The 15,607-nt window shown below is 34.2% G+C and overlaps 1 protein-coding gene across 1 annotated transcript in view; it reads left to right on the top strand.

The window, feature by feature from the left end:
* The window catches only part of LOC136025093 (F-box/WD repeat-containing protein 7-like), a gene marked incomplete in the record, with an annotated part of 48,714 nt that extends 37,566 nt beyond the window's left edge, over positions 1-11,148 (top strand). The window contains 1 exon segment of the mRNA XM_065700816.1: positions 7,549-11,148. Coding sequence (XP_065556888.1) covers positions 7,549-7,709 — 161 coding nt within the window.
* Between the last annotated feature and the right edge of the window lie 4,459 nt (positions 11,149-15,607).

Genomic DNA, 15,607 nt, shown 5'->3' with positions numbered 1-15,607 from the left:
CCGAAAGGACTTTGAATAGAAGATCAAATGATATATATCTTATTTCCCTATCTGATTTCTTTCTTCTTCTTTTTTTACAAGATAAATTTATCGCTTCCTTCATCATATTGAGTGACCAGTTAATAAACATTGCAACCATATTTGAGGACTCTCAGTTGTACAACAACTTAATTTGAGAAAAACTCCCAAACATAAGGGCTTTGGGTTAGGGTAAGATCGCATATATAGTTGGCAATTGTTTTCATTTCGGAAGGTGCATTAAAATGTGAATGATGAAACAGAGTAAAAGAAAAAGTAAAAAGATTTTTCATTTTAGGTCCAAATAAACATCAGTCAGCTGTTACTTGTCTTCAATTTAATAGGAAATTTGTCGTTACTTCGTCCGATGATGGAACAGTTAAGCTATGGGATCTCAAAACAGGTAACCAATTTTATTTGTCAATGCAAATTAAGAAGTTTTACTGACTTGTCTCTGGATAATTCAGTATTGAAGTGGAGGAGTTCGGGGAAATAGCTTTCAACAAGGTTGTTTTCATTGGGCAATTCGAAAAGAAAAAAATTGCATGACAATTACTGTGTCACAAAGACTGTTTAGTTTATGATCCAAGAAATTTTAGGAAACACATTCAAGTAAAAAAATAAGAGTTTTGGTTGTGTACCTCTTTCATTTTTGCTCTCAATGGACTTGCTGACTTATGTAAAAACATGAACATGCCAAAAAAAATTTGAAACTGGATTTCTGTTTTACGTTCAGCCTTCAATATTTTAAATTATTAAGTGAAAAAGCTTTTTGTCTTGAAAAAGCCCTAACTGAAAAAGCCCTTCTGTGGTAAATGAATTTATCAACAGGTGAGAAAAAAAATAAACAATAAACCTGTTTGGAGACCAGATCACTGTTTTACATAAAAATTATCTCCTAAAACTGATAAATCGCCTCTTTATTTATTTTTTTCCTATCTATACGTGGACTTTCTTTTCTTGTGGTAAATAAATTTATGAACAAATGAGTAAAAGGAAAAACATTAAATATACTTGGGAACTTATTCAGTTTGATACAGTGGGCAACAGGGCTTTTGATGCTGGTTTCTGTATGTATTTAATGAGGTGAACTCAAATTCATTAGTTTTTGGCTTGGAGCTGGGAGCTTAATATGAGCTCAGAGCTCATTAAAATGGGGCCTAATAGGCCAAATAATGGCTCAAAATGTTCACTCAGCCTCATTCATGGATCGTCTAAGGCAGAATCCTTCCTAAGTTGTATTAACTTCAGACCATCAAAAACTCTAGCTTTTATCTTTTCTCTGGTCACACGAGGCACCTTTCTTCGGATGCATGCTAAGCATGATCCGTTTTCATATAGAGCATTTATAAACTGCTTCATTAGACCTAGCTTATATGCAGTGGAGGGAGGTTGATTTTCTTTCGTGCAACTAAAGGCTCACTTACGATACTCTTGTTCCTAATGGGGTCACTCTTTTTCACCTAGTGTTTTTTTTGTCTGTGCTATCCCAAAGACATAAGAAACAAGGGAATTTGGTGTAGCCTCTTTGCTGTCCTAGAAGAAAATTTACCATTTATAAGTCCACACAAATCGCTCACTGATGCTCAGAATACTTAATTTTTTTCGAAACTAAGGCCGCAGCGTCATATTCTTTCATTGTTTTCATAGATTGAGCAATTGGTATGAATCTAAATTTGTTGCCTTTGTGTAAAACTCCATTCTGACTTCCCTTGAGACTGTCAACAAATAAACGCCACTCATTCGGAGAATTTTTTTTATACTTTCTTTTTCTAGAAGGCCTTCAATATCACAGAATATAAGATTGTGTCCTTAATTGAAAAGGGCTAAGCAATCCTTTTCTCTTTTGTGGTAAAGTGTGATCTTGATTTCTTGCTCCAGTAAGCTTGGGTACTCTCCACATACATAGCGAAATCCATCGGGATGATTCACACAACTTCTGCTTGAACTGGAACTCATTATTGTAATCCTAAAGCATATTCACAATAAAAGCACATCAACCTAGTTTTAATTTTTTTTTTTTTACTATATCCTAATGAAAAACATTGCTTCATAGACACAGTCACCTAACCGCCACGGCGAGAACCCTCCAGCTTGCCAACTTCAGTGTCATTCCTCATTCCGTTACCCAGATAAAAATACGGGAATTACTTATAATATCATTATACATCATTGATTTAACAGTAAAATTAATTGTGGATGTAAGTGCTGTATTTTAAAAAGCATAGCTGATACAAAAGAATTGCTTTCATATCTTGATTCAGCATCCAAAAATAGCAAGAATCAACTTAAAAAAAAAGCCTTGGTGCCAAATGATACTATGAAAATACTAAATGGCTTAGGCTACCTAGAAAATATTAGAGTTTGATGTGAAGTGCCCACAAGAAAACATTTTAAATTAGTTTGATTTCAACTTTAAAACTGATATTTATATATATATATATATATATATATATATATATATATATATATATATATATATATATATATATATATATATATATATATATATATATATATATATATATATATATATATATATATGTATGTATGTATGTATGTATGTATTTAACTTTATTTGGAATTTGATCGCAAGACACTAAACAAACAGAATTTAGTGCAGCCCTCTTAAGCATCCTTCGCCTGTCACATTAGTATTCTAAGGATATGAGTATTTAGATGGTCAATCTGGGGGTGTTCGAATTAAATAATGGACACGGGCCCCGACGGAAAATTTTCCAGATGGGGGGGGGAGATACCAAAATAGCAGTGGTGGTTGAGTGACAGGGAACATATTTCCGGACATTGTTTCGTAGAAATAAGTTTATCTTTAAATACTTTTAGGAAAAAACTCTCAAAGTTATTGCTTTGGTAGATTATAACAGATGTAGACTTGTCTTTATGCAATTTCCTACGAATTGTTTACAAAAGAGTAGAAATACTTGAAAATCATCTTGCTTGCATAGATACCATGTTCGATTTTATAACGGCCATGTAAAGTGTACCTCTTCCATAACAGGACAATTCTCCCCCTCGAACTTACGTGCCTTATATATTCAGACATTAAAAAAAATAGAGTAAGGAAAGAAAACAAAATTTAAACTTACTATACAGCTGTCAAAATCGCCCTCTGTCTTTTTATTGTCCTATTCAATTAAATAAAATGAACTAGTTAAAAAAAAATCGTCACAAGGGCATCTTATGAAATAGTTGGTTATAAAAAAAAACTGTGAGTAAAAAGTGACATTTTTAGTTTGATGGAAAATTTATCAAAACTAAAAATGGAATTCTCATGACAATTGCTATACCGGCAGTATTGGCTTTTTATGCTGATTCTAAATGTATAAAATTCTTTCTAACATAATCCAAATAATTCTTACAAGCACAAAATTGTTCTTACAAAATACAAAAATGCTTTACACAATATATAAAATTCTTTCAGTTTATTGTACCCACCCAAAACCAAAAATCTAAGAAAATCTGCCTTACTTTTGAAAAAAGGGAAACGCCCCCCAAAAATCGAGCGATGTTATTGAAAATCTCTTTATTAGATACATCATGTCAAAGAACCCTACCGTAGAGGTTTCAAGCTCAAGTCTTCAAAACATGGAATTTCGCTTCTTTTTTTTTCGAAGAAACATCGTCGATGCATGTTTATTTGTTTTGTTATTCCCCAGGGGTGATTGTGTCAAGCTGAAGGTCCAAGATAGTGGGAAGGAGCTTATCCAAACGTAAATCCAAAGCACTTTCTAAGTGACCGTGCAGATTGGGCCAGGGGAAAGTCTTGTTTTTTGCCATTTTAGGGCACCAAACTACGACTTTATCCCAAAGGAGACGAATTTATAATCAATTGAAAAATCTGAGATGCTAACTGATTGAAAACGTCAATAGCTACATGTTAGGCTTACCAGTTGCAAAAGAAGTAATGTCACACGGTGGCAGTACTGGATTCAACCAAGTTGTTTCGCTTTATTTGTAATTAAATTAGACTACGTTTGGCGATATGTAATTGCGTGTCAGCTATAATGATGGGGGGGGGTCAGTCATTTTTTAGGTGGGGTAGGGTAAATTCTTAAAAAGTATAGTTTAATGGACAAACTGCTTACTCTTCATGATGCTTCAGATAAATATTGAAAGAGGTAGGGGGGCTAGGAATTAATTAAATTGTTTTCCTGTCCAGCTAAAATGTTACATTCCCATATCTACCAGCACAGAGGTGGAAAATGCAAGGCTGGCCATCATCAACCTCGCCAGAAAATTTCTTCGGGGTTGCAAATACTGCTAGTTTTCAGCAATTTTAAGCCGTAATATTTTTTCTTTTTCTATTTGTATGAAGTACTTCAATGTATTTAAACAAATGTATGTAATGTATATATCGGTAAGAAAATACTATTGTAGAGATTGTGATGACTTCAGTTATGCAAAAGATCAAAAGTCTCGCAGAATTTCCATCCATACAAGCAATAATACTCCTTTTCATCCAACTGAAATTCTTTAGTAGTAATATTAACCAGAACTTTTTACAAAAATTCCTATTCATCGCCAATTTTTTAAGTACATTCAAATTTTATCCAAAAACTGAAATTGCAATTTTAAACTTGGGACGGTACGGTACTAATCAACGTACAATTATTGATTTGCATGTTTTAAAAGCAATTAACCAGGGTTTTAAGGGGCTTCAAATTCTGTCTTGGTTAGGCCTAGGTATAATTTGGAAAACAATTAGAAATTAAGTAAAAAAGAGAACTTTTAAACTGAAAACAAGCGATAGATTTAAACCGATTCGAACAGATTTTTCTCTATATAAATGGGTTGTCTCCTCCTTGGCTCCTTACTCTTTACTGTGAATTTGGGTTTTGTCTAAATCGTTTAAGAAAATTTGTAATTGAAAAAAAAAATTCAAAAAACTAAAAACCTTTGTTTAATGAGCAAGGTGTTGAGAAGGGGGCAGTTCCCCTTATATACAAAGTAATTTATATTTATCTTAAGTTTTAAATTTACTCCTTACTTTAGTTGAAAACCTTTTCTATTTATTCAATCACATTTCATGAAACTGTAGTCTTATGAAAACAATACTTCTGGTAACGCAGAAAAACCGATCAATGTTTCAATGATATCTGTTTTGATTTTGATGGGTAGTCAAACAGTTAGTGGTAACGAACTGTAAGTAAGGAGTGACCCGGCTCAATACACCGAAACTCTAAAAAACGAAATTTTGATGCCAATACATATATCAAAAGAATTGACTTTTTATACTGATTCCAAATGTATAAGTTTCATGAAGTTTAGTCTTACCCATCAAAAGCTACGAGCCTAAGAAAACTTGTCCGATTTTCGAAAAAAGGGGAAAGACCCCTAAAGTCATAGAGTCATAATGAGTATAATGAGTAAAATTTAATGAAAAGCATACCATCAGATTCAGCGTATCAAAGAACCCTATCATAGAGTTTTTAAGCTCGTATCTGCAAAAATGTGAATTTTTTTGCCAGATAAAGATCACGATTGCGTGTTTATTTGTTGTTGTTTTTTTTTTTTTTTTTTTTTCTCCCAGGGGTGATCGTATCGATTCATTGGGCCTAGAACATTGGGAGAGGATTAATTCTAACAGAAATGAAAAGTTCTAGAGTCTTTTAAGTGACCAAAAAATCGGAGGGCAACTAGGCCCCCTCCCGTGCCACTTTTCTCAAAATCATCCGATCAAAATTTTAAGATAGCTATTTTATTCAGCATAGTTGAAAGTCCCAATAACTAGGTCTTTGGAGACAAAATGGCCCTCTACAGCCCCTGGGGAAAGGTTTTTAAGTTAGACAATTGGCCGATTGCCCCGATTGCTTACGTATAGTATTTGTTATTGAGAAGTATGCATACATTTTTCGGGTCGGGAGGAGAGGGTGGAATTTTCTGCTGGGAGGATTTTGTATGGGGAGTCTTTAACGATTCAATTTTACTGGTGGATATGTTAACGGTAGTTGTCTAGGGTAAATTCTCGTCGGGATTAAATTGCCCAGAGGATATTTCTGTGGGGAGGGGGATTCTTCCGTGTAGGTGGAGCCAGATATCCCGGCGTAATTTAAAACGATCAGAAATTGAATAAAAAAAGTTTTTCAACTGAAAGTAAGGAATAACATAAAAACGAGCGGAAATTACTACTTATTTGAAGGGGCTGCCCCCTCCTCAACCCCTCTTTCTTTACGCTAAAGTTTAAATTTTGTCCCAATTCTTCAACAATGACTCCTGAAACACAGGAGCCGTTTAATTAGAACAATAAGTAACTTTTTTTAAAGTGCTGAAAACTGTAGTGTGAAGAGCGAGGTGTTGAGGAGGACGTAACCCCTCTCCTCCCATATACATCATAATTTCTGTTCGTTTTAAGTTTTAATGTTGGTCCTTAATTTCCATTGAAAAAATTCATTTTTTGTTTAATGAAGCTTAGAGAGAAACGTTTTATCTAAAGGCAATGGAAAAAGTATTTCAATTAAAGTAAAAGTATATAAAAATGAAAAAAGTGAGTAATTGCAAAAAATACACAAAACAATTGCCTACTTAGAAAAACTATGATATAAACTCCCAGCATTCAGTTCTGTTGAGCAATTTCGAAGCGTTGGACGAATATTTTTTTTAACAATATCGGCAGTTTTGAACTTGGTTATCTATCACCAAAATATTTAATGCCTTTATACTCAATTGCTTGTGAAAAGTAACGTATTATCAAAGCAGTTTGTTAAAAGTAAAACATTGAAACTAAAATTAAGAAATTCCAATAAAAATTGTTACTTCAATATTTTTAATCTAATTTTGAATACCAAAAACCAATATATTCGACGCTTTTATGCTTCATAACTGTAAAAAACTAAATCTTTTTCAATGTGACAACTAGATAGATACAAACACTCCTGGGAAAAAATGGATGATAATAAAACACAAAAAAACGTATCCGTTCAGGGGAAACTTTTCTGGTTATAGTTCATATATCATATAGTTCATATATCATACAGTTCATATATCTTCATATATCAGCTCAAGGATACTCTTGCAATGCAAGGAAAAGTTGACGGCGTACTACATGTATAGTTTAATTCAATCTTATCAATATTTAGGTTCTTATGCTTTCTTTATTGACAAGGATCGTCAGTTACTTACCATTCATTACTGTGAGGATTTTTTTTTTCGAATCATGTAGAAAAAAATGTTTGTGGAAAACTGGAAAGGGGTCACTGATTCACAAGCTAGAACTTATATTTTCCTTATTAAGGGTCAGAATCTATTGGCAGGCAGCCAACTTGGCGCAATACATTTTTCCTTGATTTTTCCCTATTCTGCTATCTTTCCTTTGGTTTCTTTATAATTACTGTATAGTCCGAAATTTCCAGGGGGGCCATGCCCCCCGTGCTGGCGCCCATGATAATGGATTATTTTTTGCAAAAAAAAATATAGAAATAACTCTTCATTCTTCAAAACTATATTTCCATTTGATGCCATATCATTATTCATGATAAAGACATTTTTCTAGTTTGTATTATTTATTTTCAGGAGAGTTTGTTCGTAATTTGGTCACACTGGAATCAGGCGGAAGTGGGGGTGTCGTTTGGCGCATCAAAACGTCGGATATAAAACTTGTTTGCGCTGTGGGTAGCCGAAATGGCACTGAAGAGACCAAACTCATGGTACTTGATTTTGATGCCGAGAAATGAGAGTGCATGTTTCGCTTCATCGTGATATTCATTTTGTATTTTAGTGTTTGGCGCAAGAAGGGAAATTTTGAAACGGTTTGTCATCATATTCGTCTTGTGTAATAAAAGAATTCTAAAAAGTACTCTGGTTTCTTTTTCCTTTGTTTTTTAGGGATTTATTTTTAACAAGAAAACGTTTATTGTGGGAAACCGTTTCAGTTTAATGGAGAGATACAAAGGAAACATTTAAACATGGTTGAAAAGCATCTTTTAAAAAAGTCAAGACCAATAGATAGCAAGTTTTTAAATTGAAGTAGATTTTTCCATCTGAAACTTCCAAAAAATAATCCAGCATTAGAAAACGTACAATAATAACATGAAATAAATAGTCATTTTCTTAAAGAGCAAAAATATCCTTTATTTGAAAATTAAACCTTAAAGCGTACAGAAATAGCCAGAAATGTGAAGAAAGGCTTCTGCCCTCCTGTGTCTAAGACCATTTTATTCAGCTCTACGCCATGACAGTTGCCGCTCCCAAGATTTCTATATTTACCTTATTTCCCTTTGAATAGGCCTCTTTTTCCTGGTGCTGAGAGAATCTTTACACCAAATGGATTAAATTAAGATTGAACTAAATTAAGATTTTCTAGGTAAAATTAATAATTAAGATTACTTATCAATAATCTAGACAAATTAAAACTAATTGAGATTAAACTAAATCAAGACACTTAATATATCTCCTTGTATTATCCGGCAGTTGTATCATTTATTTGCTTGTTCAGTTGTTCATGTGACAAAGCCAGTCTGTAAAAATCAATTTCAATACCTCTTTGCTCGGGATGACTTTCTTGAAATATAAATGTCATTGTGACTGACGTGAGAAACATAGGTCAATGATGATTTTTCTTTTCTTTCTTTTTTTCATGAGATTGAATCCAGGCTACCAAGTTTTTTTTTTAAATTGCTTGCCAGGTATTTGCATATGATTATTTTTAAAATAGACTTAAAGCTTGAAGCGTAAAAAAAACACCAAAAGTTTAACTTTTCCGTAAATTTACTCGGACATTTGTTTAGCTATGATTGTTGATGTTGTGACCCCTGCCCCGTTAATTCTAATTAAAACAGGCACAAATTGTTTTCGAATTCCGCTACGGGTTGCAATTAACCCACATATTATTTAGCTGCTGTCAATTTCTGTTCTCCATTAAGGCTGTCAATTTATAATTATTTTTCCTATTCAGCTGGTCAAAAGATCAACTTCCATGAATGTCAGTATTTATTTGCAGTTAAGACCTAAATAACTCCTGTATGATATTCCTCTCCAGGCTGCGGAGCCCTATTTGAAAGATCAGATAAAACTCTAAATTTGTAAAGATGACCGAAATTAAATAGGGACGGGGCAGGCGAGATGGAACGGGTAGGTCCATGAGAGGTTATAATCCACGGCTGCTCTGCTGGGTCTTGTTTATTATTGGTTTTTCCTAATTTTTGCATATTAACTGTTAAAATTTTATAAAGCTCAATTTATGAATGAGAAAAATGAATAAGGTTGGAAATAAGTAGGTACTGCAATCTGGGGATGCGGAAACTTGGGGTATTGGTCGCTCCTAGTAAAGGTTAAATCTCCAGACTGTTTTATTACAGGGTGTTGAACGCATCTATATATGCTTAAAAATTGTATTGTGTACCTCAAGGATGTCAGAGTTATCATTCTTATACCTCTGCATGATTGCAACCAGAATTTCAGTGGAAGGAGGGGGGTAAAACCAAAGTTTTGTTCATGGAGGGGAGTCTCTTCCTCCTGAATTTAGTTTCTACTTGCTCTTTATAAATTTGTTGAATGGATGTTGAAAGGGCCAAGTCTCCTTTTCAAATATCAACCTACTAAGGAATTCCAGTAGCCTCGAAAGCACCCAAACGCAACCTATTGCATTTAGAAATTAAGGTCTTTTCTTAAGTGAAAACATGTACAAGTGACAGGGGTTGTTGTGAACCTTCACCAAGTCTGGTCGTTGTCGCATTTCAATAGTTCATCTAAGCCAAAATAGGCATTTCAATAAACTGAAAGTTTCGGCATTTGATACTGTTTTCAATAAACCGTTGACAGCAACCATATAAGATGCATTTACTTCAGGTATAACTTTGCATTTTACTTGTAAACCAGGTGTGCCTTTTTTTAATAAGGATTAACGTAACTGAATATTGCCGAGCTTTAAATAAGTTCTTGAAGGGTTTTAAGATGGAAAAGCCAAAAAAAAACTAGAGGGCTTTGCATCATTTTCTCAATTACTTGATCTGTTGTAACTTTTATGTTTTAAATAGCCTCATTACAAATAGCTTTCAGTACATCAACCCAACACCATATAATAATAATTTATTTTTGCCTTCTATACATATAAAAGATGTACACAGAGGAGTATGAAAAGAAAACTGAAAAATATAAAATTACCCTTCTAATGAAAATAAGTAACCACTAGTCAAAGTAACCAAAATAATAAAAACCACTCACAAAACATGACCCATAAATAATAACATAACTCATAAACATAAAACACCACCCATAAATCATCTGCAGCATAAACATGTTTTGTATATTTCAGGGGGTTAGTGTGCGCCTATGTTTTAATTCTTTGCCGATATTATTTGACAAATGTTTAAATAATTAATAGACTATTGTTTAATTTGATAATAATCGTATTTGGTTACCATTGCCATGCGGCTTTTTTCGGGTATAAATATCTATGTAACCTGTCTAACTGTTTCAATTCAAAACTTCATGCTTAAGGTTTTAACAATCCAAAACTTTTTTTGATTCAACTGAAGGCATTTGACCATTAATAAAATGTTTTGAATGTTTCCCTTGGATGTTTGAGTAATATTTTTAGTTTTTATTTGTATTTTAATGCTTTACGAATCCCTATCGCGATGGACTGTTTTTTCTTTCCTTTTTCAAGATTAGATTGAAAAAAGACTGTTTTCAGGTATTTTCTACGACATTAAGTTTGGACTGTCTTTACGGCGATATCTATAAAAAAAAATATCGGCTTAATATTTTGATTAATTTAGTAACAGAAACTTTTGTCAGCGGGATCATATCTAGTATTGCTTTGCGCCTGTTCTTAGTGTTTATATTCAATTGAGTTTTATCTTCAGTCTATGTTACAAGTTGTTATTTTTAATGAATGATAATATACTGCTATTTTATAGTATCTTTGGGTATTTCTAAGTACTATTAACTTGAATTTTGTTTATTTTGTGGCTGCTTTCTTAAGTGCTTTATCCAGGGTGTTGGATAGTTTGCGAAGGATGTAATGTACTGCACAATTTTGTTTTACTATTTATTCTTATATAAAAACGTTGTTTTTTATCATTATTTATCCCTTTCACATTGTTGCTAAAAAAAATATTGCCTGTTAGTGAATTGCTGAATTTTGAAATAAAAACTACCAGTTTTTAAAAATTTGTAAAAACTTTTTAATTATGGGTAAAAATATGTTATCGAGCTAGTCTTGGGATATACACCGCATTTTTAACTCTTACCATTGCCTGTTATTTATCGCTGTAATCAGCACGGGACTGGCATTGGTACTTTAGATACCCCAAGACCTGGGTAAAATAGCAAGGCCGAAATACAGCATTTGTCATTGAAAAATGCAATACACCATCCGTTTAGTGTTTCCTCGTATGATGTAAATATAGTTTCACTAAATATAACTGGAAAGTTCGCCAAGTATAAGGTGTGAGACAAGGGTCTGGTTAGGGCATCCTGAGCCCCTCTATATAATTAGAGCATAGAGCAGAGATGACGATAATCCATGAAGATACTGTTTTGTCTTGTCAGATCTGCTATCAACTGCGCCGTTGGGAACTAAGACCAATAAACCATAGTTGGGTTGTATAACCATATAACGTAAAGGTAGAAGCTGAAAAAGAAGAGGTTCAACTCAAATTTGAAAGGGGATCTCGAAGCAGCAGAGAAACTGAAGTTAGAGTCATTTGACTTCAACGTCAAATTTGAAATTGAAGTAGAAGAAACGAATAAGTATACCGTTCTGAGAAAAGTAAGAGAAAGTTGGGAAAGGAGTGGAAGATAAGAAAATTCATAGTATTTGTCTAATTAAAAGTACTCGGAAAACACATCATTTTAAAGAGAAATAAAGGGTATGTTTTTCTGAATCATTACTTATCCTGAAGAGGATAAGTAATCCGTAATCCAGTAATCCATAAGTAACCCATCAGAAGTGATGGGTCAGTTTTGACGGAAACAAAAGAGTAATGACGGCGATTGTCTTTAGTGTAACTCTGCCAGCAGCTCATTTTACTTGGTCGTAAAGCAATCGTATGTTTATTGTTATGCTTAATTCATCAAAGTATTCTTTTAACTTTGCAGCCGTTTTGGTAAATAGTCAGTCCAAGAAGAAGTTGGGTTTTTGTATTCTTGCCCGTAGCCTCGAGGGCACCCCAAGAGTCAAGACCATTGGTAGTGGTAAAATAATAACTAAGACCTATGTGATCAATACGTACGTGTTTGCTAAGGTTTTGTTTTTCCAAGAACTAAATTATTTATTTTTGTATGCGAACAAGCATATAAAGGCTTCTTTGTTAGAAATCTCTTTGCTTCCTGGCACCTGGTATTTTTGCACAAAGTTTGCTGCTGGCTGTAATCGCTCCAGTGGGTATTGACTTTCGAAAATACTAACAATTGGTTTTGACTGAATTAAGAAGAGGATCACACGACCCAGTTAATGATTGGTTCTCAGCAGCTACAGTCAGCAATAATGTATTTTGTCGACTAATTTTAGATTTGTGTTTTATATATTTTTCGATTTAGATATGTTTTAGCTGAGAAATTGTGCAGAAAGGAAATTTTGTCAATAGTGTTTTTGAAACTTCAATCAAGTTCGACCTTGGGGCCGGGCTCATGAAAACGGGAGAAAACGTACTCTAAGTACTTGTAGACGAATTATTTTCACCGTTCAAACTTTTTGACATCTCTCTTACGTTTCTGTTATAATAGAGGAACCGGTTATTCAGCTAACTGTCAAAGCTGAACTCACCTAATATGCTCAGTTTGAACTCTCTAGTTCTATATGTAACAAAGCTCTAAGTGCCTTTCTTTTTTAGTATATTCTTTCGGGTCCCAATTTGTTTTTGTTGTTCCTTGCTTCAAATTTCCATGCTTCTTTTATAATTCTTTTTTATTTCATTTTTGCTGTTTTGACATCCTCGCCTATGCTCTACTAGATTTCCATATTCAGGCATAGAATAAGTGTTTGTTATGTGTAGATTTCGGCAACAATTTTTATGACATAGCATCCCACTCGCGACACTGGAACGAATGATTTATCTTTATTTAGAGATGAGCTCTATGTTTAAAGAAAACCAATGGAATACAATAAAAATGAGGATTCACGTTTTCTATTGGGAGGTGTAGGCTACTCAAGTATAAATTGTGATTTTTGCTGGTATTTCAGCGAAGAAGGCGAGAAGGGTTTATACCCAAGAATTACTTGGGTATAAAACGAAATATTGCTGTTAACTTACAAAACAGTTAATGTATTATTTTTTCCAAGCTGAATTTTCATCAATTGTTATTTTTTGTAAATCAAATTAACACTATATCATTTTTGTCTTTCTCTTGAAGCTCAGCGTCAATTTCAGTTGGAAAGTTGGATTTTTATAAACCCAGAGATTGATTGAAGAAACAGCTGAAGCTAATGTAAGATCTCGAAATTATTGTTTTCTTATGTTTTCACAAAATCAAAACCAAAAATCAGACAGTTTAGTTTCTATAGATGGATTTCACTCTCACAATTTTCCACAGATTTGAAATTGTGATTCAAATTAATGCTATCCTTCAAAAAGAAGCAGAAAATTGTAAAAACTTGTCATAAGCAGCGCTTGAGTAAAATTAGCCCCCTTTCATGCAATTCTGGCCTTCTGCCCCCCCCCCCATTACCACCAGAGACACCCGATCAAAACCTCGAGATAGCCATTTTGTTCAAAATTGTTTCAAGGTCCAGTAAAGATACCTCCAGGGATGACGTGATCACCTTAGTCCCTGAGGCAAGGACTGTAAACCGTGCAAGTTGCCCGTTGTTCACATATATATTTTTAAAATCGAGAAGAAAGAATGCTTGATCCTGGACGTTCAAAAAGGTGAAGAGTATCTAATAGAAATTTTTAGGGAACGTTGAGGAAGATGTTGGATCAAGACGACGCATCTCCAATATTTGAGGAATGACTCTAATAAGTTGAAATTTTCAGGGGCTCTTGAACTAAATGAATGACACTATGTGCATCCAGGTTGTGAAAAAGGCATATCTGCAGTAATTCAGGAACGGATAAGAGGATTAAGTTGGAACTTTCAGGAAATGTTGAAGGAGATATTAAATTTCATCTAAAGACACTGTATGCATCCAGATTGTCGAAATAACGTATCTACAATATCTCATAAACGCCTAACGGTCTTAACTTGAAACTTTCAGCGGATGTTGAACGGAATCAGACACTATGCGTCAAGGTTATCTAATGGCGTATCCGCAATACCATAGGAACGACTATGCCTCGCAAGTTGAAAGGCTCAGGAATGTAAAGGGGGGATTTCGAACTAAATCAGAAGACAATATGGGCATAAAAGTTGTCGAAGTGGCGTGTCTGTAATATATCAGTAACGGCTAAGGGTATTAAATTATGAACATTTAAGGAATGTTGTGGGAAATATGGGAATAAATCAACAGACATTATGTGCGTCTAAGTTTCAAAATGACATATTGCCAAGGTTTAAGGAAAGGCCAAGGGTAATAAGTTGAAACTTCCAAAGGATTTTGCGGAGAATTTTCAACTAAACCAAAAGACACCGTATGCATCCAGGTTGTCTGAAATCTTATTGTCTATACAATAGAAACTATGTGGGAATATCTGCAGTATCCCCTGAACAAATATTGGTCATGTGAACGGGAAATTATCCTTTTTAAAATTGAAAGTGATGAGAGGGCAACCAGCCTATTTCCTGTACCGTTTTTCTCTATTCGCCCTCATAGCCCCAAAGATGTCTTATCCAAACTCTGAGAATGCTATTTTTTCAGAATGGTTGAAAGATTCAAAAAGTGCATCTTCAGGGATGACAAGGGTCGTAAATTATGTCAACTGTTTACAAATAGATTTTGTTTCGGACAAGGGCGTCTTTGATCCGTGGTGTCCTTTTAGCTTGAAGCTTTCAGAAATCATTCTTTGGGCTATTAAAATCGAAATTATTGGTGGGAGTAGGAGAGGGGTTGTCTAAAATGGGTTGAAAAACTCTTTGTTTGAGAATAGCTGTTTTTAAGTGAGCTCTTATAGATCGTTCGCTAGGCTAAGAGCAGGGAAAAGCTATCAGTCTCTGGGGGATTTTACAGTTCTAGTTTCCTGCTAGAGATGTTAGCGTCACGAGTCTTTTGAGGCGTTTCCTATAGCCTTATACGCCACTTTTAGGGTTTACCCGCAACTTGGTGTATATATTAACGTCCATGTTTTTACCAGGGGCTTTTTGAGCGCCACTTGACGTAGCGGAATTCCTCCATCATTGTTATTTTTCTAATGTATCTACCAACCCCTAAGACAGACTGCTATTTTTATTTTCCAAAAGCCCCTACAGAGTCAATCTTTAAACAACCTTTCCAAACATATAATATCACCAATTTAATTTGTTAAACATTGCCAAATCTGAGATTTATATTGTTTTGAGAAACGTGAATACAGCGGTATTTTCAGGGGATTGGTGATTCCCCGCTATATGATGTAGCTATCCGGGAATTTCCTAAGGGCTCTATATGGCCTTTTAAGGGTCTGGATTGAGAATAGGCGCTTCTACACGACATTTTCAGCCTTCCCCCTTTATGACGTACCGATTAATATCCATACACTTTACCTAAGCCCCT

The sequence above is a fragment of the Artemia franciscana genome, chromosome 3, assembly GCF_032884065.1.
Source record: "Artemia franciscana chromosome 3, ASM3288406v1, whole genome shotgun sequence".
Lineage (NCBI taxonomy): Eukaryota > Metazoa > Arthropoda > Branchiopoda > Anostraca > Artemiidae > Artemia > Artemia franciscana.
Note: the sequence above shows the minus strand (reverse complement) of the source record. Positions and strands in the feature narration are given on the sequence as shown.